General features: G+C 37.6%; 1 protein-coding gene across 3 annotated transcripts in view; it reads right to left on the bottom strand.

Annotated features, from left to right (window-relative positions):
* Window positions 1-2,695: 2,695 nt before the first annotated feature.
* Window positions 2,696-14,701, bottom strand: part of ston2 (stonin 2) — a 28,608-nt gene continuing 16,602 nt past the window's right edge. For 2 of the 3 annotated variants that reach the window (XM_079853405.1, XM_079853406.1), the window contains exons 4-7: window positions 13,934-14,116; window positions 6,065-7,933; window positions 4,344-4,546; window positions 2,696-3,170 (exon numbers count right to left, since the gene is read on the bottom strand). In XM_079853405.1, coding sequence (XP_079709531.1) covers window positions 3,093-3,170; window positions 4,344-4,546; window positions 6,065-7,933; window positions 13,934-14,116 — 2,333 coding nt within the window. In that variant the 3' untranslated portion in view covers window positions 2,696-3,092. Of the gene's footprint in view, window positions 3,171-4,343; window positions 4,547-6,064; window positions 7,934-10,375; window positions 10,553-13,933; window positions 14,117-14,701 lie in introns of those variants that run through there. The other variant, XM_079853407.1, reaches the window with a different exon arrangement.

The following is a 14,701-nucleotide window of genomic DNA, read 5'->3' as shown; positions in this document are numbered from 1 at the left end:
GTAGCACCTCACTGCAGTACACGAGATCCAGGGGCCGGAGTTGGATCCAGATATAAGGGGTGGGTTTAGGGATCAGGGGGTGGAAATGGGTAGGTTTAGGTATATGTAAGGTGGGAGGAGTTGGATCTGGATCCAACTCCTCCCCCTGGATGTCGTGTTCTGCAGTGAGGACCATCTCATTTATTCTCAGTTGATTGCTCTTGTAAGTGCGCCAGATTGGTGCCAATTATGTGCAAGTTGTCATGTCTGCATTGTAATGCACAATTTTGCCTCTCCTTGTTATAAAACAACGTGCATCCAAACAACTTTAGCCAATGCAACCTCCTATGTCAGTGTTGCTTTACGAATACTCTAGCATATGATATTGCATTTGCGTTTGTTTGAAATGTAACATTATGCAAAATAATTCTTGAATCATTTCTTATTTAAGCCCATTCCCGTTTCGAATATGTGATTGTGTATTGTCAACAATAAGCATAAACATTCTGCATTTCCATTTTGTAGTGTGGATCATTCATTGCGACATTTAAACTGATTCTCATGTTTAAGAATATGTTATCTGATAAAATACTTCATGCTACTGCCCACTGATATGCTTTTAAAGCTACTGATGTCCATTTTTTTGGCCTTTTGGGGGGGGGGGCATAAATTAAGTAGCCTACCCATTTCTCCAGGCACCTCTACATCACTGAGCATATTGGATTATCAAAATTTGTTAAGTGTGTGCGTGTGTGTGTTGTCATGTAGGCTATAGACTGATTGTCTTGGCTTGCATCCATGAAATATTGTAATATTATAGGCCTACTGCATATTGAGAAAATTTAGATCGGTATTGCGCAACAATCGGGAGATGGGGCCAGGGATTATTATAGGCCAGGCATAAAACATTTAGCATTTACTTGTATGCTTGTATGTTTTTGTTTTTTTGGTTGTGAAAAAGGTCAAAGACCTCTGAATCAAAGGTAGAGCAACTCTGGTGAAGCACTTGACAGTATTTTGGAAAGTGATAAAGCATCTAAGTAATGTGAGAGTTGTGAATGTTTATGCTCTTCTGACTTGCAGCCTGTTTTGTAGTTCATACATTTTGCTAAAAGGTTAATGAGCATGTCTGTTGATCGAAAATCATGCATTATATTGTGATCATATGGCAAATGTTTTCATTTCAAACTTAAGACAAAAAGCATATAGCATAGAGGAATACCATCCACAACATCAAAATATAAGACAGTTGAGGGAAACCAGCAAGTAACTTTTTTTTTTTAAACATACTTTATTGTATGCATGCGGTCCAGTTGAGAGATGAAGGTGCCTGATTGAATGATTGATGTTAGTGGAATTACAATTATGAAGACAATAAAAAAATAAAACATATCTATCCATACTACATCAATTATTAAAGCATAATTTTTTTAAACATTAACAAAGAAAACCAACCCAGAAAAAACAACAATCAATCAATCAATCCTGAAAAAAACAAACAAAACAAACTCAAGACATAAACAATGACACTAACAATTATTTCGGTAACACTTTACAATAAGGTCTCATTTGTTAATATTAGTTTATAAAAATACAGTTGTTCATTGTTTGTTCATGTTAGTTTACAGTGCATTAACTAATGTTAACAAATACAATTTTTGATTTTGTAAATGTTGAAATTAACATTATCTAAGATTAATAAATGCTGTAAAAGTATTGTTCATTCTTTGTTTATCATGTTAACTCAATTTGTTAACTAATGAAACCTTATTGTAAAGTGTTACCACTCAGTCGAGTGATTTCCTCTGTGTTAGAGGACAAAACAGAGCTATCTTAAATCATAATCATTTTAATTATGATTAAAACATACATTATAATTTTTTTTTAATCATTAGGTTTGTGCACAGGGAACTATCAAAGCAACTGCGATTCCCGAAACCAAAACAACATGAAATGAAATAATGCACAAATATTATTTAGGAAGTGTTATCTTAAATATATTTAAGCACTTATTACTTATAAGTATAATGTCAACAACCATTAGTTAAATGATGCAGTACACCTGAAAAGAATTGTGAAGAAAAATTGTTCAAATTGTTCAGCACACAGAAAAAGAAAAAAAAATCAAAGACATCCTTACAGCAGTTTTCACTAGTTTAACACAAAATGTAAGCCCCCTTTAGTCATTTTGAACCCAAGTCATTGTTAAACTCAGTAAAAAAAATACACTAATTTAAACTCAACAAGATGTGCAAAGTACATGGTATTTGACATATACGATCTATTTCCCCTCATAGGAATACTCTGCTTTAAGAACTCATTGTTTGGCAAAATTTTAATTCAAGATTGAAGATCAATTGAACGTGAATGATATTTTCATTTGGAATTTGTGCTGATCAAGAAAAAAAAAAGCCTGTAAATGGAATTCAAATATAAATTTTCATGAAAACAAATTAAAATGTGCTTATAATAGACTCATGAACACAAATCTAAGGTAAACAATTCGCATCACTAGTACATTTGTACTAGTTTATACATTATACATGTATACTACATTATAAAAACATTTATTTTAACTAGAAATTAGTGAGGGTTTGTCTTCTAATTAAAAACAGTTCTGAAATGTGTTAGTTAACGAGTCCCTCATTATTCTCTGTACAAAGTTAAATAGCAAGAAAATGACTGTTCATAGGCCAAAATATACACAAATGTACACAAAATCTCAGTGATATCTGCAGTACAGATGGCAGCTGCATTGTTTCAGGCAAAGATGATTATTGGACTTAATGAGATGATTGTGAGTTATTCACTATATGGGCAGAGCAATGTTTTCATGTCTGTAAAATAAAAGCTCTGTACTTTGCTGAAATAGTAAGTCATATTCTTGAAATATTTAGACATGCAGCAAATGTGGAGATCTGGAAATATGCTGTAGTGTTTTGCGAGGGGTCTGTGGTGTGTTTTCCCTTTCTACATAATCATTCTTACTGAATATGTTTCAATTTCAAAATATTGCCCAAATGGGCAATAAATGTAAACGAAAACTAGTTCAGGGTTGAACTTTCTCTCGTTCAACAAGTGCAACCTGTGACCCTCCCTCTCTTCCTGGTTCCTCACTGATGAGTGCACTCGTCTGGCTTCTCGTTTTGAGGACTGTCCACTGTGCTCTCATTCTTCTGCTCGACTGCCACCTGCAGGACAACAGAAGCAAGTGCAAGTGAGTAGTTGAGTAGTAGCAAATGCTTGCCACAAGGAGGCAGTCGATTACAAGGCAAGGAATGTGGGAGTAATGACCTAGTAGTGTAAACGGAACGACCTAATCTCAGGCATCAACTGTTTCCACATGCTCATCCCATTTCAATCTGCCCATGACTGACCTCACTGGGGTTCAGACACCTTCTGCCACTGTCCTGCCATGCAGCTATGATGCATTTATCATATACAGCAAGATGCTTCATCAGCAGGTTTCGCTGTCATTCCTATACGGAGGTTACAGGCAGAGTTTTACATCTTGTTCCTGCCGCCCTGCTGTTTGTTGCGCACCTCTGCTCAGTGATGAATCACTCCCTGTGGCTGCTGAACAGTAATAGGAACAGATGTTTGTAGAAAACAGCTCCAGCCACCTTAATGACATGTTCGGAATGCAGTAGGGAAAACAAGCTCTGGCAGCTGACACAGCAGGTTGCTTGAGCGTGACAACTTGTCTTTCAGTGGCTTTGTCACAAGGGTACATGACATTTAGCTCAGACCCATCCCGAAGGGCTTGAAAATCACCACTAAATAACCAGATTCAATTACCGGTTTCCTAAAGTGTGATTTTGAGGGTGAGGACAGGTGTATAACATCTAACAAGGTATAAACATAGTTTTAATCACTGCGCTAACGCATATTTAGTGGAGAGTGGGGTAAGATGTGCCAACCTTTAGCAAATGTGCAAAATGTGTCATGTGACCGTATACAGTATTTAGAAAGAACCAATCATATAAAACTACCTAGTTATATTATATATAAAAATACATATTTTACATTTTACACTGATTTTTATATTAATACTATTACAAATACTATAACTAATACACAATATTATAAATAAAATGTATTAATTAATATTAACTTTTTTTGTGGCTGGTTAATGAAAATCTGAGTAATCTGGAGCAAAATAAGACATTGGATTGTGCATTAATAAATCACTTTATGTTAAAAATGTTATATTTATACTGATTCAATGTGGCACAGTGTACCCCTAAGGTGTGGAAAGTTTTGTTAGTTTGACCGCATTGCTCCTTGCCTAGAGGACAACTTAAGTAAAAGGTGGCACAGCTTTCTCCACCTTTCCCTCACGCACAAACACACACACACAATACCTGATAGGAGTAATGTGATTTGTAGGTGATCCATTTCTTCAAGTCAGTTCTGTCCCCCACGGACAGAGAGCGAACGGTGGCTTTGGACGCAGAAGCAGAGGGCATGTCAAACTCAACCTCTACCAGGCACTCAAATTTAGGAGGCACCTCCCAATCTGAGCCCAGCTCCAGACGACAGAAGAACGTATGAGGATGTCCCAGTGCTACAAAAAATACCATCCACAACCATTTTAATGTAATGTATGCAATATTAAAGCAAATCATTAATTAATGCAAATTACTACAGTACATGGCATTTTAGATGAAGGACCTGAGCTGCGTAATATATAATTTATCATTAGCACAGAACTGGCCTCGATTCTGCTAAAATGAACTGAAGATAACTCAAGAAATGTCAGGTGTGCCAGACTTGATGTCAGTGAGGCCAGAAACAGTTTTGGTTTATGTTCATCTTGATGGCGACACATGTTTGAATATGCAAAAAAAAAAAAAAAGCTAATATTATTAAATGCTATATTATATATATCACTAATAACAGTGAAACTTAAACATATCCTTTAAAATTGCTCTTGTAAAGCTAGTGTATGGGTTCAGAAGACTATAGCTCACGAGTCATGTGAACTACTTTTTTGATACTTATTATAGTGTTTTTTGTCCTTTTAGGAGCCTGACATTCTTCAAAATATCTAATTTTATAGTCTATTGAAAAATTTATGTCATATGGGTTTGGAAGGACATGAGGGTGAGTAAATTAACTTTTTTCAATTGTCAATTTTTTTCCTTGAAACATTACAGAGAACAGAGTCAAAAACTCATTGCACTGAATTGTAAAGCTCAAAGATGTCAGACAGTGAGTCAGTGAATTAACAGATAATGACAGCTTGAGCTTTGTCTAACCAATCAGATTCATGCAGGGGGAGGGTACCCTGCTGATGTACTATTGAAAAGCCTAAAGCACTGGCCATTGTCAGAAAAAAATACCAGCACTGGCTACAATGCAAATGCTATGACAACAGAAAATCAACAAAAAGGATAAAAGATTATTTCTACACCACTGCACTTGCTTTGAGAGTCAATACTGCATTAGAGGCATGGCTTGTTACCGCAGCATTGTGATTTGGGGGTTTGTGAGGATTTATTCAGCAGCATCAAAACATAAAAATCCTTAATCTACTATCTTTAATAATATTCTCATCATGATAATAGAGAAAAACACAGTAAAATAAGAGTAGTGTTTTCAAATATTGCCATAATTTCATAATCTTTCAAACAGAGCAATGGCAAAAATCATTACAATGTGACAAAATTGTTGGTTCATTTACTGACTTGATTGATCTAACCTCCATCTAATGAAATACAGTAGCTAGATAAAACAAAACAGCTCTAACACAGCTTTGATATTGCATAAGAGTAACAGAGGAGAACAAGATCATTTTAACCTGAAATGTTCAGAGCGCATCATGGCTATTCTACGCTAATGCTATATCAATAAATTGACCAAAAAACAAACAAACAAACAGGGAAGACCATGAGTACTCTCAGTGACAGCAATTGATTCATTATGAAAACACAAAAATTGTGTGACTTCTCAACTACTTTTTTAACTTCAAAACAACCAAGGATACCTTCCTGCATTCAAAACTTTTTCAAGAGCCAAGAAAATTCCTGTTGTCACATCATTTGACACCATAGCTACCTCAAATTCAAACCTAAGTTCTCACCTGAGTTCTTGTCTGGCAGGCGACTAATCCTCCACACCACAGACCTAAAGGCCTGTTCGTATTTAGCCGTGCCGATCGTGACCCGCATGGCTGGTTCTGACCCTGATGTGCTGGTTGAACCAAAGCTGGCTCCTTTATTGAACCGAGCCTTCAGGGACTTTTCTCCCGTCACACTCTCCCGCCTAAAGTTCTTTGCCCAAATTTCTGGTATGGGGTAACGGATAGCAACGTTCTCACAAGGTATTAAAGTTAAAGGATCCCGATTGGATGAGAATCCCGTTGACATCACCAGCCAGGACTGAACCTCCACTTCCGCACCCCTGACGCAAGCGACTGTTCTCAGGGTGAAGGGAAGGGATTTTTCTGCGAACGCAGTGCGGAAACGCAGTAGTTCAAAGCGACGACCAACCGGTGGACTAAATGTAATGGCACGGGACTCTGTGAACTCTAACTGGTCTGCACACTCATGCAGCCGACAATCCCGCAGTTGAATCCAACGTGATGTTGTGTTGGGAATTATGTCATGCCGAGAAACCACCTCTTTACCTTTGACCTGGACATCATTTAGGCCGATACTACAAGGTGGAGATCCATTCAAGAATGCTAGCATGTTCACTCGGGTCAAAACTAGCTGCTCCAAGATACGGCTGTCCCCTTTGGACAGAATCCCATAAAAGTTATCTCTCACCTCCACGTGGACCTCCTCGTCAGTGTAAGTCGTTGGCCAGTTGAGACATTCTTGATCCACTGAGAGTCCTACAAGCCTCTCCTGCAGAGCATGACGAAAGCTCAAGAAGTCCTGGTAGTTTGTGGTCCCAAGTTTCACCACTTGCTCTCTTACAGGCAAATGAACCACAGTGACCTTGGGCTGGATCTTCCTCTTCTCCTTGTAAACCACATTGTCTAAACTGATGGTATGAACCCGGCCGTTCTCGTCGTAGTTCTGGAGCTTGGGTTCAGATATCTCATGCTGGGAGTTCAGCTGGAACTCTTTGAAGGGCTTTTCCAGCCCTTTCTCATAGAAAAGTTGCAGCTGGCCACTGTTCGTCAATCTGACAAATATTGGTCCCCAGTGACGTGAGGACATGATGTTCTTCTTCTCAGGGATGCGCAGGAGCATGGGCCAGCCTTCCTGAGGAGTCATGTGGTCTGGTTCATAGGTGGAATCATCTGAGCAAACTTCATCCACCGAATCATCTGGTAGTGTAGGACTACCGTCATGGTCAGGGTCAGAGATGTGTATATTCTTGAGTTGATCCAGACCATCCACAGGAAAACCTGGTGGGGCACTATCTTTTCCAATTGAAGAGTCCTTCTGAGCTGAAAAAAGCAAAATAGATTCCTTTTTGATTTCATCATCTTGATACTCAAAGAATGGTGAGCTGAAGCTGGACATATTCTGTGCCTCTGGACACAAGCCAATGCCTTGGGACGTTTTCAGGTCTGTTTTGTCAAAAAAGGCACTGAAAGGGTTAATAGGAGAAGGTTGTAGGTTGGAGAACTCATCATCGAGGAAAGGGTTCTTCTTGTTATAAGGGACACTGCTGTTCGATAGTGTGTTATCAAAGGCAAAGATGGAATTGGTGCCATTAGGGGCCAAGTCCAGGATGTGTCTCTCTGTCATCTGACCAAAAATGGAAGAGGAAATCAAGTTGCTGTTGGCATCCTGCAGTGGAGAATTGTTGAGATTATCCAGTTTTATATTAGAAGGTCTCCCTGGAGACTGGATGTCTTCCTCATCATCAAAAGTAACCCAACTGGTAAAGTGGTTGGAGGTGACATATGAATGGCCATTAGTGTGTTGGTTATTTGCTGTCCAGCTGAATGAATCCATGGTTATTTCTTCATCCTCTTGGCACACAGAAGAATCTATCAATAAATAAAGACAGAGCTGTTTTAACACTTTCAGATCAAATTTGAGCATATTTGACATATAATTCATTTTATAACAGAAGCATTCTCTCACAGGAATCAACAGAAACAAAGGCACGTCATATTTATGAGAGGCAGACATAACGTTATAAACAAGAAAATGGATGACATCCTTGGTGTTTCCACTGCCTTTTGAGTTTATTTCTGAAACCTATTTCTGAAAAGTCACAATGGTCGGACTATTTAGGTCTAAATAAAGAAAAAAGCTGGAAAGAAAGACATTTCCACTAACAGAAAGCAGACAGCTTCTAATCAACTACGATTCACAAGCACTTATACATACAATTACTCTCTTTCACATGCTACGCATTAATTTCAATACAGATATATTAATATTTCATAACAAGAGGTGTAAGTGACTTTACGTTGTGTTACAGTACGTTGAGTTGTGATTTTTTTTGCACTAGGACAAAAACAAATCTTTATAGTTACACCAAGGTCACAGAAGATAGTGGCTACAAGTACCACAAGAGCTTGAATTACTTTGTGAAATTCCCCTACTTAGCTGTGAATAATTTGACTATTTACTACATTATAGACATTCTTGCTGTTAGATTTTTTTTTTTTTTTTTTTTTTTTACCCTAATTCACATTTATTTAATAATTTATTGTAATTCCTATGAAGCAGTTCAACACAGCCTTCATTTTGACTCGGTAAGTACGATTACATGCACTTCAAAAGATTGATTTCACACAAAAACAGTTTTTTTTTTATGTCATGTAAACAAGTTTAATTTAAAAAGGAGACACTGATTATAAATGTACCTTAGGCAAATAAGCATAAATAAGAGTGATAGCAAAAATGATCATCCATTCATTAATGAATCCTTCTGCTCTCTTGGTACTTGAAAATCAAGCTCAAACTCTTGTCTGTTCCAGTTCTTCAATGCCAAATTAGAGAGAGTCTTTACCTGTTGCTAGGCACCAGCATTCCCCACCTCAGACCTACTTTCTCTGCCAATGCAACAAAGCACTCAGTGAATGGTCTGTCTCACAGGCTGAAAACTGGCATGACTGCACTATGCAATGAGAGCATATATGCACTCCCAGACTTTGACACATGCTAATTTACAAACAACAATGATAAGATCTGAAATAGAAGTATAAACCAAATCAAAAGCCACAAACAACCATTTTTATGATCTGTAATAGAATTATAGAGCAAAATCCATAAACAGCTAATAATGTGTACTTGAATTGTTCAGGCTACCTTTTCCCAGTCTCTTAAAACATTTACTATTTAATGTGAGAGAGTGTGCACGCTATGGCTTGTGGCTTTGCTAATCTTCTCATATTAGTTCAACAGGGTTTATCACACTACAAATCTACTCAACTGAAACAGTTCCTATAACAGAAAGTAATAAAAGACTACAATACACAACATGTGCACACACAGAAGCGACCACAGACATAAAGAGACTTCAAGACTCAGATATTATCAGCCCTGGAGGAAGGAGGTTAAAAGATTATCCCAGCTCAGAAAAAAAAATGATTCCTGTGAATGCAATGCCCCGAACATGAATACTTATGAACAGAATCTGCACACCTTCAAAGCAAGTTTGATCATGTTCTTACAAGAGCTACATCAAATCAGCCAGAGGGTGAGATACAAATTGTAACCATCAGAACAAAGGTTCAAGGTCCAACCAAGTTCAAGTTAAATTCACAAAAAAAAAAAATCTAACAAATTGACAATATTATCAATATTTTTTTCTTCCAACAAAGCTGCAGTTTAATCGCAAAACACACGTATACACTGCAAAATTCGTTTTCTTATTCAATATATATATTTTTCCAGTAAAATAATAATAATACTTTAATCATCCTTAAAACATGACCAATTTGCTTAAGCAAAACTGCTTAAGTTACTTTCTGAGATTATATCTCAAATTATAACAAGAACAACAGTATCTTACACAACCTTGCTTCTCAAGTTTGAAATAATTTTTTTGCAGTCTAGAGATTCCGTTCTACTAAGTAAATCATAAAAAAGCAAAAGCCTGTTGCTAAGCATCAACCTACTGGTATTTCTTCAAACTTCTAGCTCTAAGTAAAACTCAGCATGGATAGAGTGCTGATCCTGAGGCTGTATAAGCTATGCCAAGTGGGATTCCAACACCCCGCTTCTTTTTTAAAACAAACTACACAAACTTAAATCTTAAAATACAGAATTGAAAGATGATTGCATGCTTAATCAGCAATAAAAGATGCCCAAGTTATATGTTTCTTAAAAGAGGAAGGAAGAATGGTGAAAATCAAAACTCATATCGCAACAATGTTGATCCAGAAGCATTTATAAGCCAACGTCAGCCAAAACTTTGATACAAACACTCTATGCAAAGCCTGCCACAAAGCAACAGTGCAGGGAAAGAGACTCACCAGTACAGCAGTCAAGAGTCCAGGTGCTAAAGAGAGAAAACAGATGGGACACCGATTGTGAGACTTCACTACGACACCAAGCTGTAAGCAGCAGGTCACATGACCTCCTCTGTCCATGGAGTGCCCGCACAGACATGTAGATGCCTGTTGATCTGCCTGCCTCCCTCTCAGGAGGAGTCTTAAGCTTTTGACAGGTAGCTGTCTTTACAGAAACTCTGCCACACCTCGACACAGAAATGCAGTCTTTAAAAATACGACTGGTGGGAAACAAGGTCAGAAAGTCGCCCGCACTTAGCTCTCTCATGTTTGTCTGTAACCATGTCCATGAATATCCATATTATGTGTCATATAAAAGAGAAGACATGTGAAAAAGTGATGCAGAAACTGACTCATCAATAATATGATGGTGTGCAACAAACAACTATTTTTATACAGCTATAAAATGTGCAAGTCAACCGGCATCTGACTGCAAACTAAGACTTGAGACAAATGGGTGACAGCTTGTGTTTGCACTGATGTCTTGATCTGCTTTGAGATCGCTCAATCCTTTCCTACAGCACTGAGCTACTGACCTTTATTTTGCTGGTTTCAGATCAGTCCTTTTAAACAAACCCAGAGCATTAACAGGGGATTACTGCAGAATTTACTACACCCATTTAAACTGATTATTGTTCACATCAAATGCATGTATTGATCTCAAGATTAGCACTCTTACTGTAATATTTCATTTTAAATGCCCATTTTAAACCCTCAAACTATTTATTTCAAACAAGTAAGAAAAATCCTGCTTTCCATGATGTATCCCATTTGAAACTCGCCAAACTATGCTGGTGAGAAGCAGATAGCTGCAGGTGCGAGTCACAGGAGGTGGGTGTTTTGCGAGGACATTTACAGGGGTCAAAGGTCAGAGACGGTGAGAAAGCGTGCAAGATTCCCAGCAGGATGTACTCTTAAACAAGCTGTTGCTCTACTCTATAACCTCTACTGATCTGAGATTACAGTTTACTTCTGCTGTTCCCTGTAGAGATTTGTAAACTGACGACAATGTCCTTCTGTGTGGGCTCCACTGGATATGACAAAACCACATACACACATGCTCTTTCTCTTCCTCTCTTGAGCACACACACCCAATGCATCTCTATGAACAACACTATTCTTACATACCACCGGAAATGGAATAAGAAGGAAATGAAAATGTGCATTGCATATCCTTTATACATTGCACGTCCCAACAGAAAGCTTTCATAAAGACCTGCCTTGCTGCATAAATATTCATATTCACTCGTGTCCGATTGTCTCTCGACTTACAATGACACATTCATAGCTAACCATGTTTCATTCATGAATAAAAGCTGTAAATCACACACAAAGAATCCCTCTAAAGAAAACATTTGGCATACAGTGCTTAAAGTACACACAACACAAGCCAAGAACATTCACTAGAAAAATAAAATGGAGATGCAATGTGTACAAACAGTGAAAGCAGGTCAAACAATTACAGTCATGTACACAAATAATCAGCAATTACAAGCAAATTCACTCTCAATTCAGATGTAAATAAACAATCATGGACCAACACCCATGGGTCACATGGTGAAAGGAAAACAAACAGAACAACACCCTGCTGCCAAGATTTCAACATACTGAGAGCAGGAGCAAAGGCCTGTAGGTAGGTCTAATGGTGTCTCTCATAGACAGGCCATATGGAAAATCCAAAACCCACAAATGCTTCGACAAAGACTTGATGATTGCTATTACTATTGCAAATGTTTAATGAGCATGTAGATTATTTGTACTACAGGCATGAATGACACCTCAAAGCTTCCGATTTGTTGAGGACAGGTATGCCGACACCTGGCCAATACAATGGATGAAAAAAAAATCCCATGGAGCAACCCAAGTCATATCAAGAGACCAGAGACTAGCATTAATTGAGTAACCAGAAAGCAACATCCAAACAACCTCTCAGAACACCTTTTTTCTACTCGCATATTCTTCAGAAAAAAAAAAAAGTACTTAGATTATTATTCAGATTATTATTATAGATAGATTATATACAGATTATTCATTCCGTCATGCTACTATCCAAAGTGACAAAGTAGACTTACACTACCATTTAAAGTTTAGTGTCAGTAAGACTTTTTGAATGTTTTTAAAAGAAGTCTGTTGTTTACCAGGCCATATTTATTTGATCAAAAATACAGTAAAACTGTGAAATATTCTCTATTTTTAATGTAATTTATTCCTGTGATGACAAAGCTGAATTTTACTCCAGTCTTCAGTGTCACATGATCCTTCAAAAATCATTCAACTATTCTTACGTACCACCGGAAATGGAATAAGAAGGAAATGAAAATGTGCATTGCATATCCTTTATACATTGCACGTCCCAACAGAAAGCAAAGACCTGCCTTGCTGCATAAATATTCTCTCTCGACTAATTGTCTCTCGACTTACAATGACACATTCATAGCTAACCATGTTTCATTCATGAATAAAAGCTGTAAATCACACACAGAGAATCCCTCTAAAGAAAACATTTGGCATACAGTGCTTAAAGTACACACAACACAAGCCAAGGACATTCACTAGAAAAATAAAATGGAGATGTGCAATGTGTACAAACAGTGAAAGCAGGTCAAACAATTACAGTGGACTATGTACACAAATAATCAGCAATTACAAGCAAATCTGAGAGCATATCATTCAAATATGCTGATTTGATGCTCAAGAAAGATTTCTTATTAATGTTGAAACAGTCATGCTGCTTAATATTTTTGTGGAAAGTGAAAAAGTGAAGAATATTTATATATATTTTTTTAAAGAATGTTCAAATCTTTTTATGATAAAACTCTAGTGCAGCTTGTCGTAATTACACAGTTGACTATTTAGTGTAACATCTGCTTTAACTAACACTCAATATCATGCACTGCTATTCACTTCTCCCTGAAGTGAAAATTATGTTGCAGTGACTTCATCTTCCCTCAGTCTGAGAAATGAAGCATGCTGCATTTTAATAAATAAAACCGTCTTAAGCACCTCACCCTCTCCTGTCTCCATAGAAACCCTGGTCTGAGTGAGCTATTGCTGGAAGGCTGAGGCGAGAGGCCTGAGATGGATCGTGTAGGAGCGCTAACCGCTTTGCCGCAAATTACCTGCGAGACAGAGAGCGTCCTGCCTCAAATCAGCACAGCGTTCCTTCAGAGCCACCATCACTCACACGAGAGGAGCGTCTGAGGAGCAGCTGTCACAGACTGCGAGAATTTATTTGTCCCGATTCCTTCATCATTTACTCCTAAACCTGACGTCTTTTCATTCCGCCTGCATTGGATGCAACCCTGGAGGCTGTGCTGAGCAACGGAAGGGATTTATTGATGGATAATTCAGCGTGTGAAGCATTTCCTGTGCGATTCTCACTTCCTTATGTCTTCTCACGAGGGAACAGACTTTAATTACTGTTTGAGGCATTGGGTGAATATAAAACCGCCACTTGCAGACGTTCGGATGATGAGAGTTACCCATTTATTAACTAGTATAGACTGTGTGTGTGGTACTCACTTGGAGAGTGAGGACAGGAGGGTGTTTGACTGGGTGGCTCTTCGGTGCTAAGAGAGGGCAGGTCACAGGAAGACGCCCCCATGCTCACGGAGCTCTGCTCCTCTGATTGGGTGGTCCAGCTGCTCTCTGAAGGGGGAACGGTACTCCAGAAACTGGCTGAAGAGCAAATGCTGTGTCTGGGACCTGTAATAAAACAGAAATATCTTTATAGAGATAAACATTTGGGGTACATACTCAAAAAATAAACAAGCAAAATTCTGGATTTAAAAAGAAATAGTTCATCCAAAAATAAGGACGTCGCTTATGCTCTTAAGGCTGCATTTACTGATCCAAATACAGTCAAATCTTGTGAAATATGATTACTTACGATTTAAAATGACTGTGCTCTATTTTAATATATTTTGTGATGGAAAAGCTTTTTCAGCATCATTACTGCAGTCTTCAGTATCACATGATCCTTCAGAAATCATTCTAATATGCTGATTTGCAGCTCAAGAATTTTTTATTATTATTATTATTATTACTATTACTATTATCAATGTTGAAAAAAGTTGTGCTGCTTAATATTTTTTGTGGAAACTGTGATACATTTTTTAACATTCTTAAAGTTCAACAGCATTTATTTGAAACAGAATTTTTTACTTTTTTTATAATCTTTACTGTCAGTGTCACTTTTGATCAATTTAAAGCATCCTTGGTGAATAAAATAAAAATAACATTTAAAAAATGTTTTTATTGGTAGTATAGATAATTGTTTCTATAATTTAT

Source organism: Squalius cephalus, assembly GCF_949319135.1.
Source record: "Squalius cephalus genome assembly, chromosome: 20".
Taxonomy (NCBI): Eukaryota; Metazoa; Chordata; class Actinopteri; order Cypriniformes; family Leuciscidae; genus Squalius; species Squalius cephalus.
Note: the sequence above shows the minus strand (reverse complement) of the source record. Positions and strands in the feature narration are given on the sequence as shown.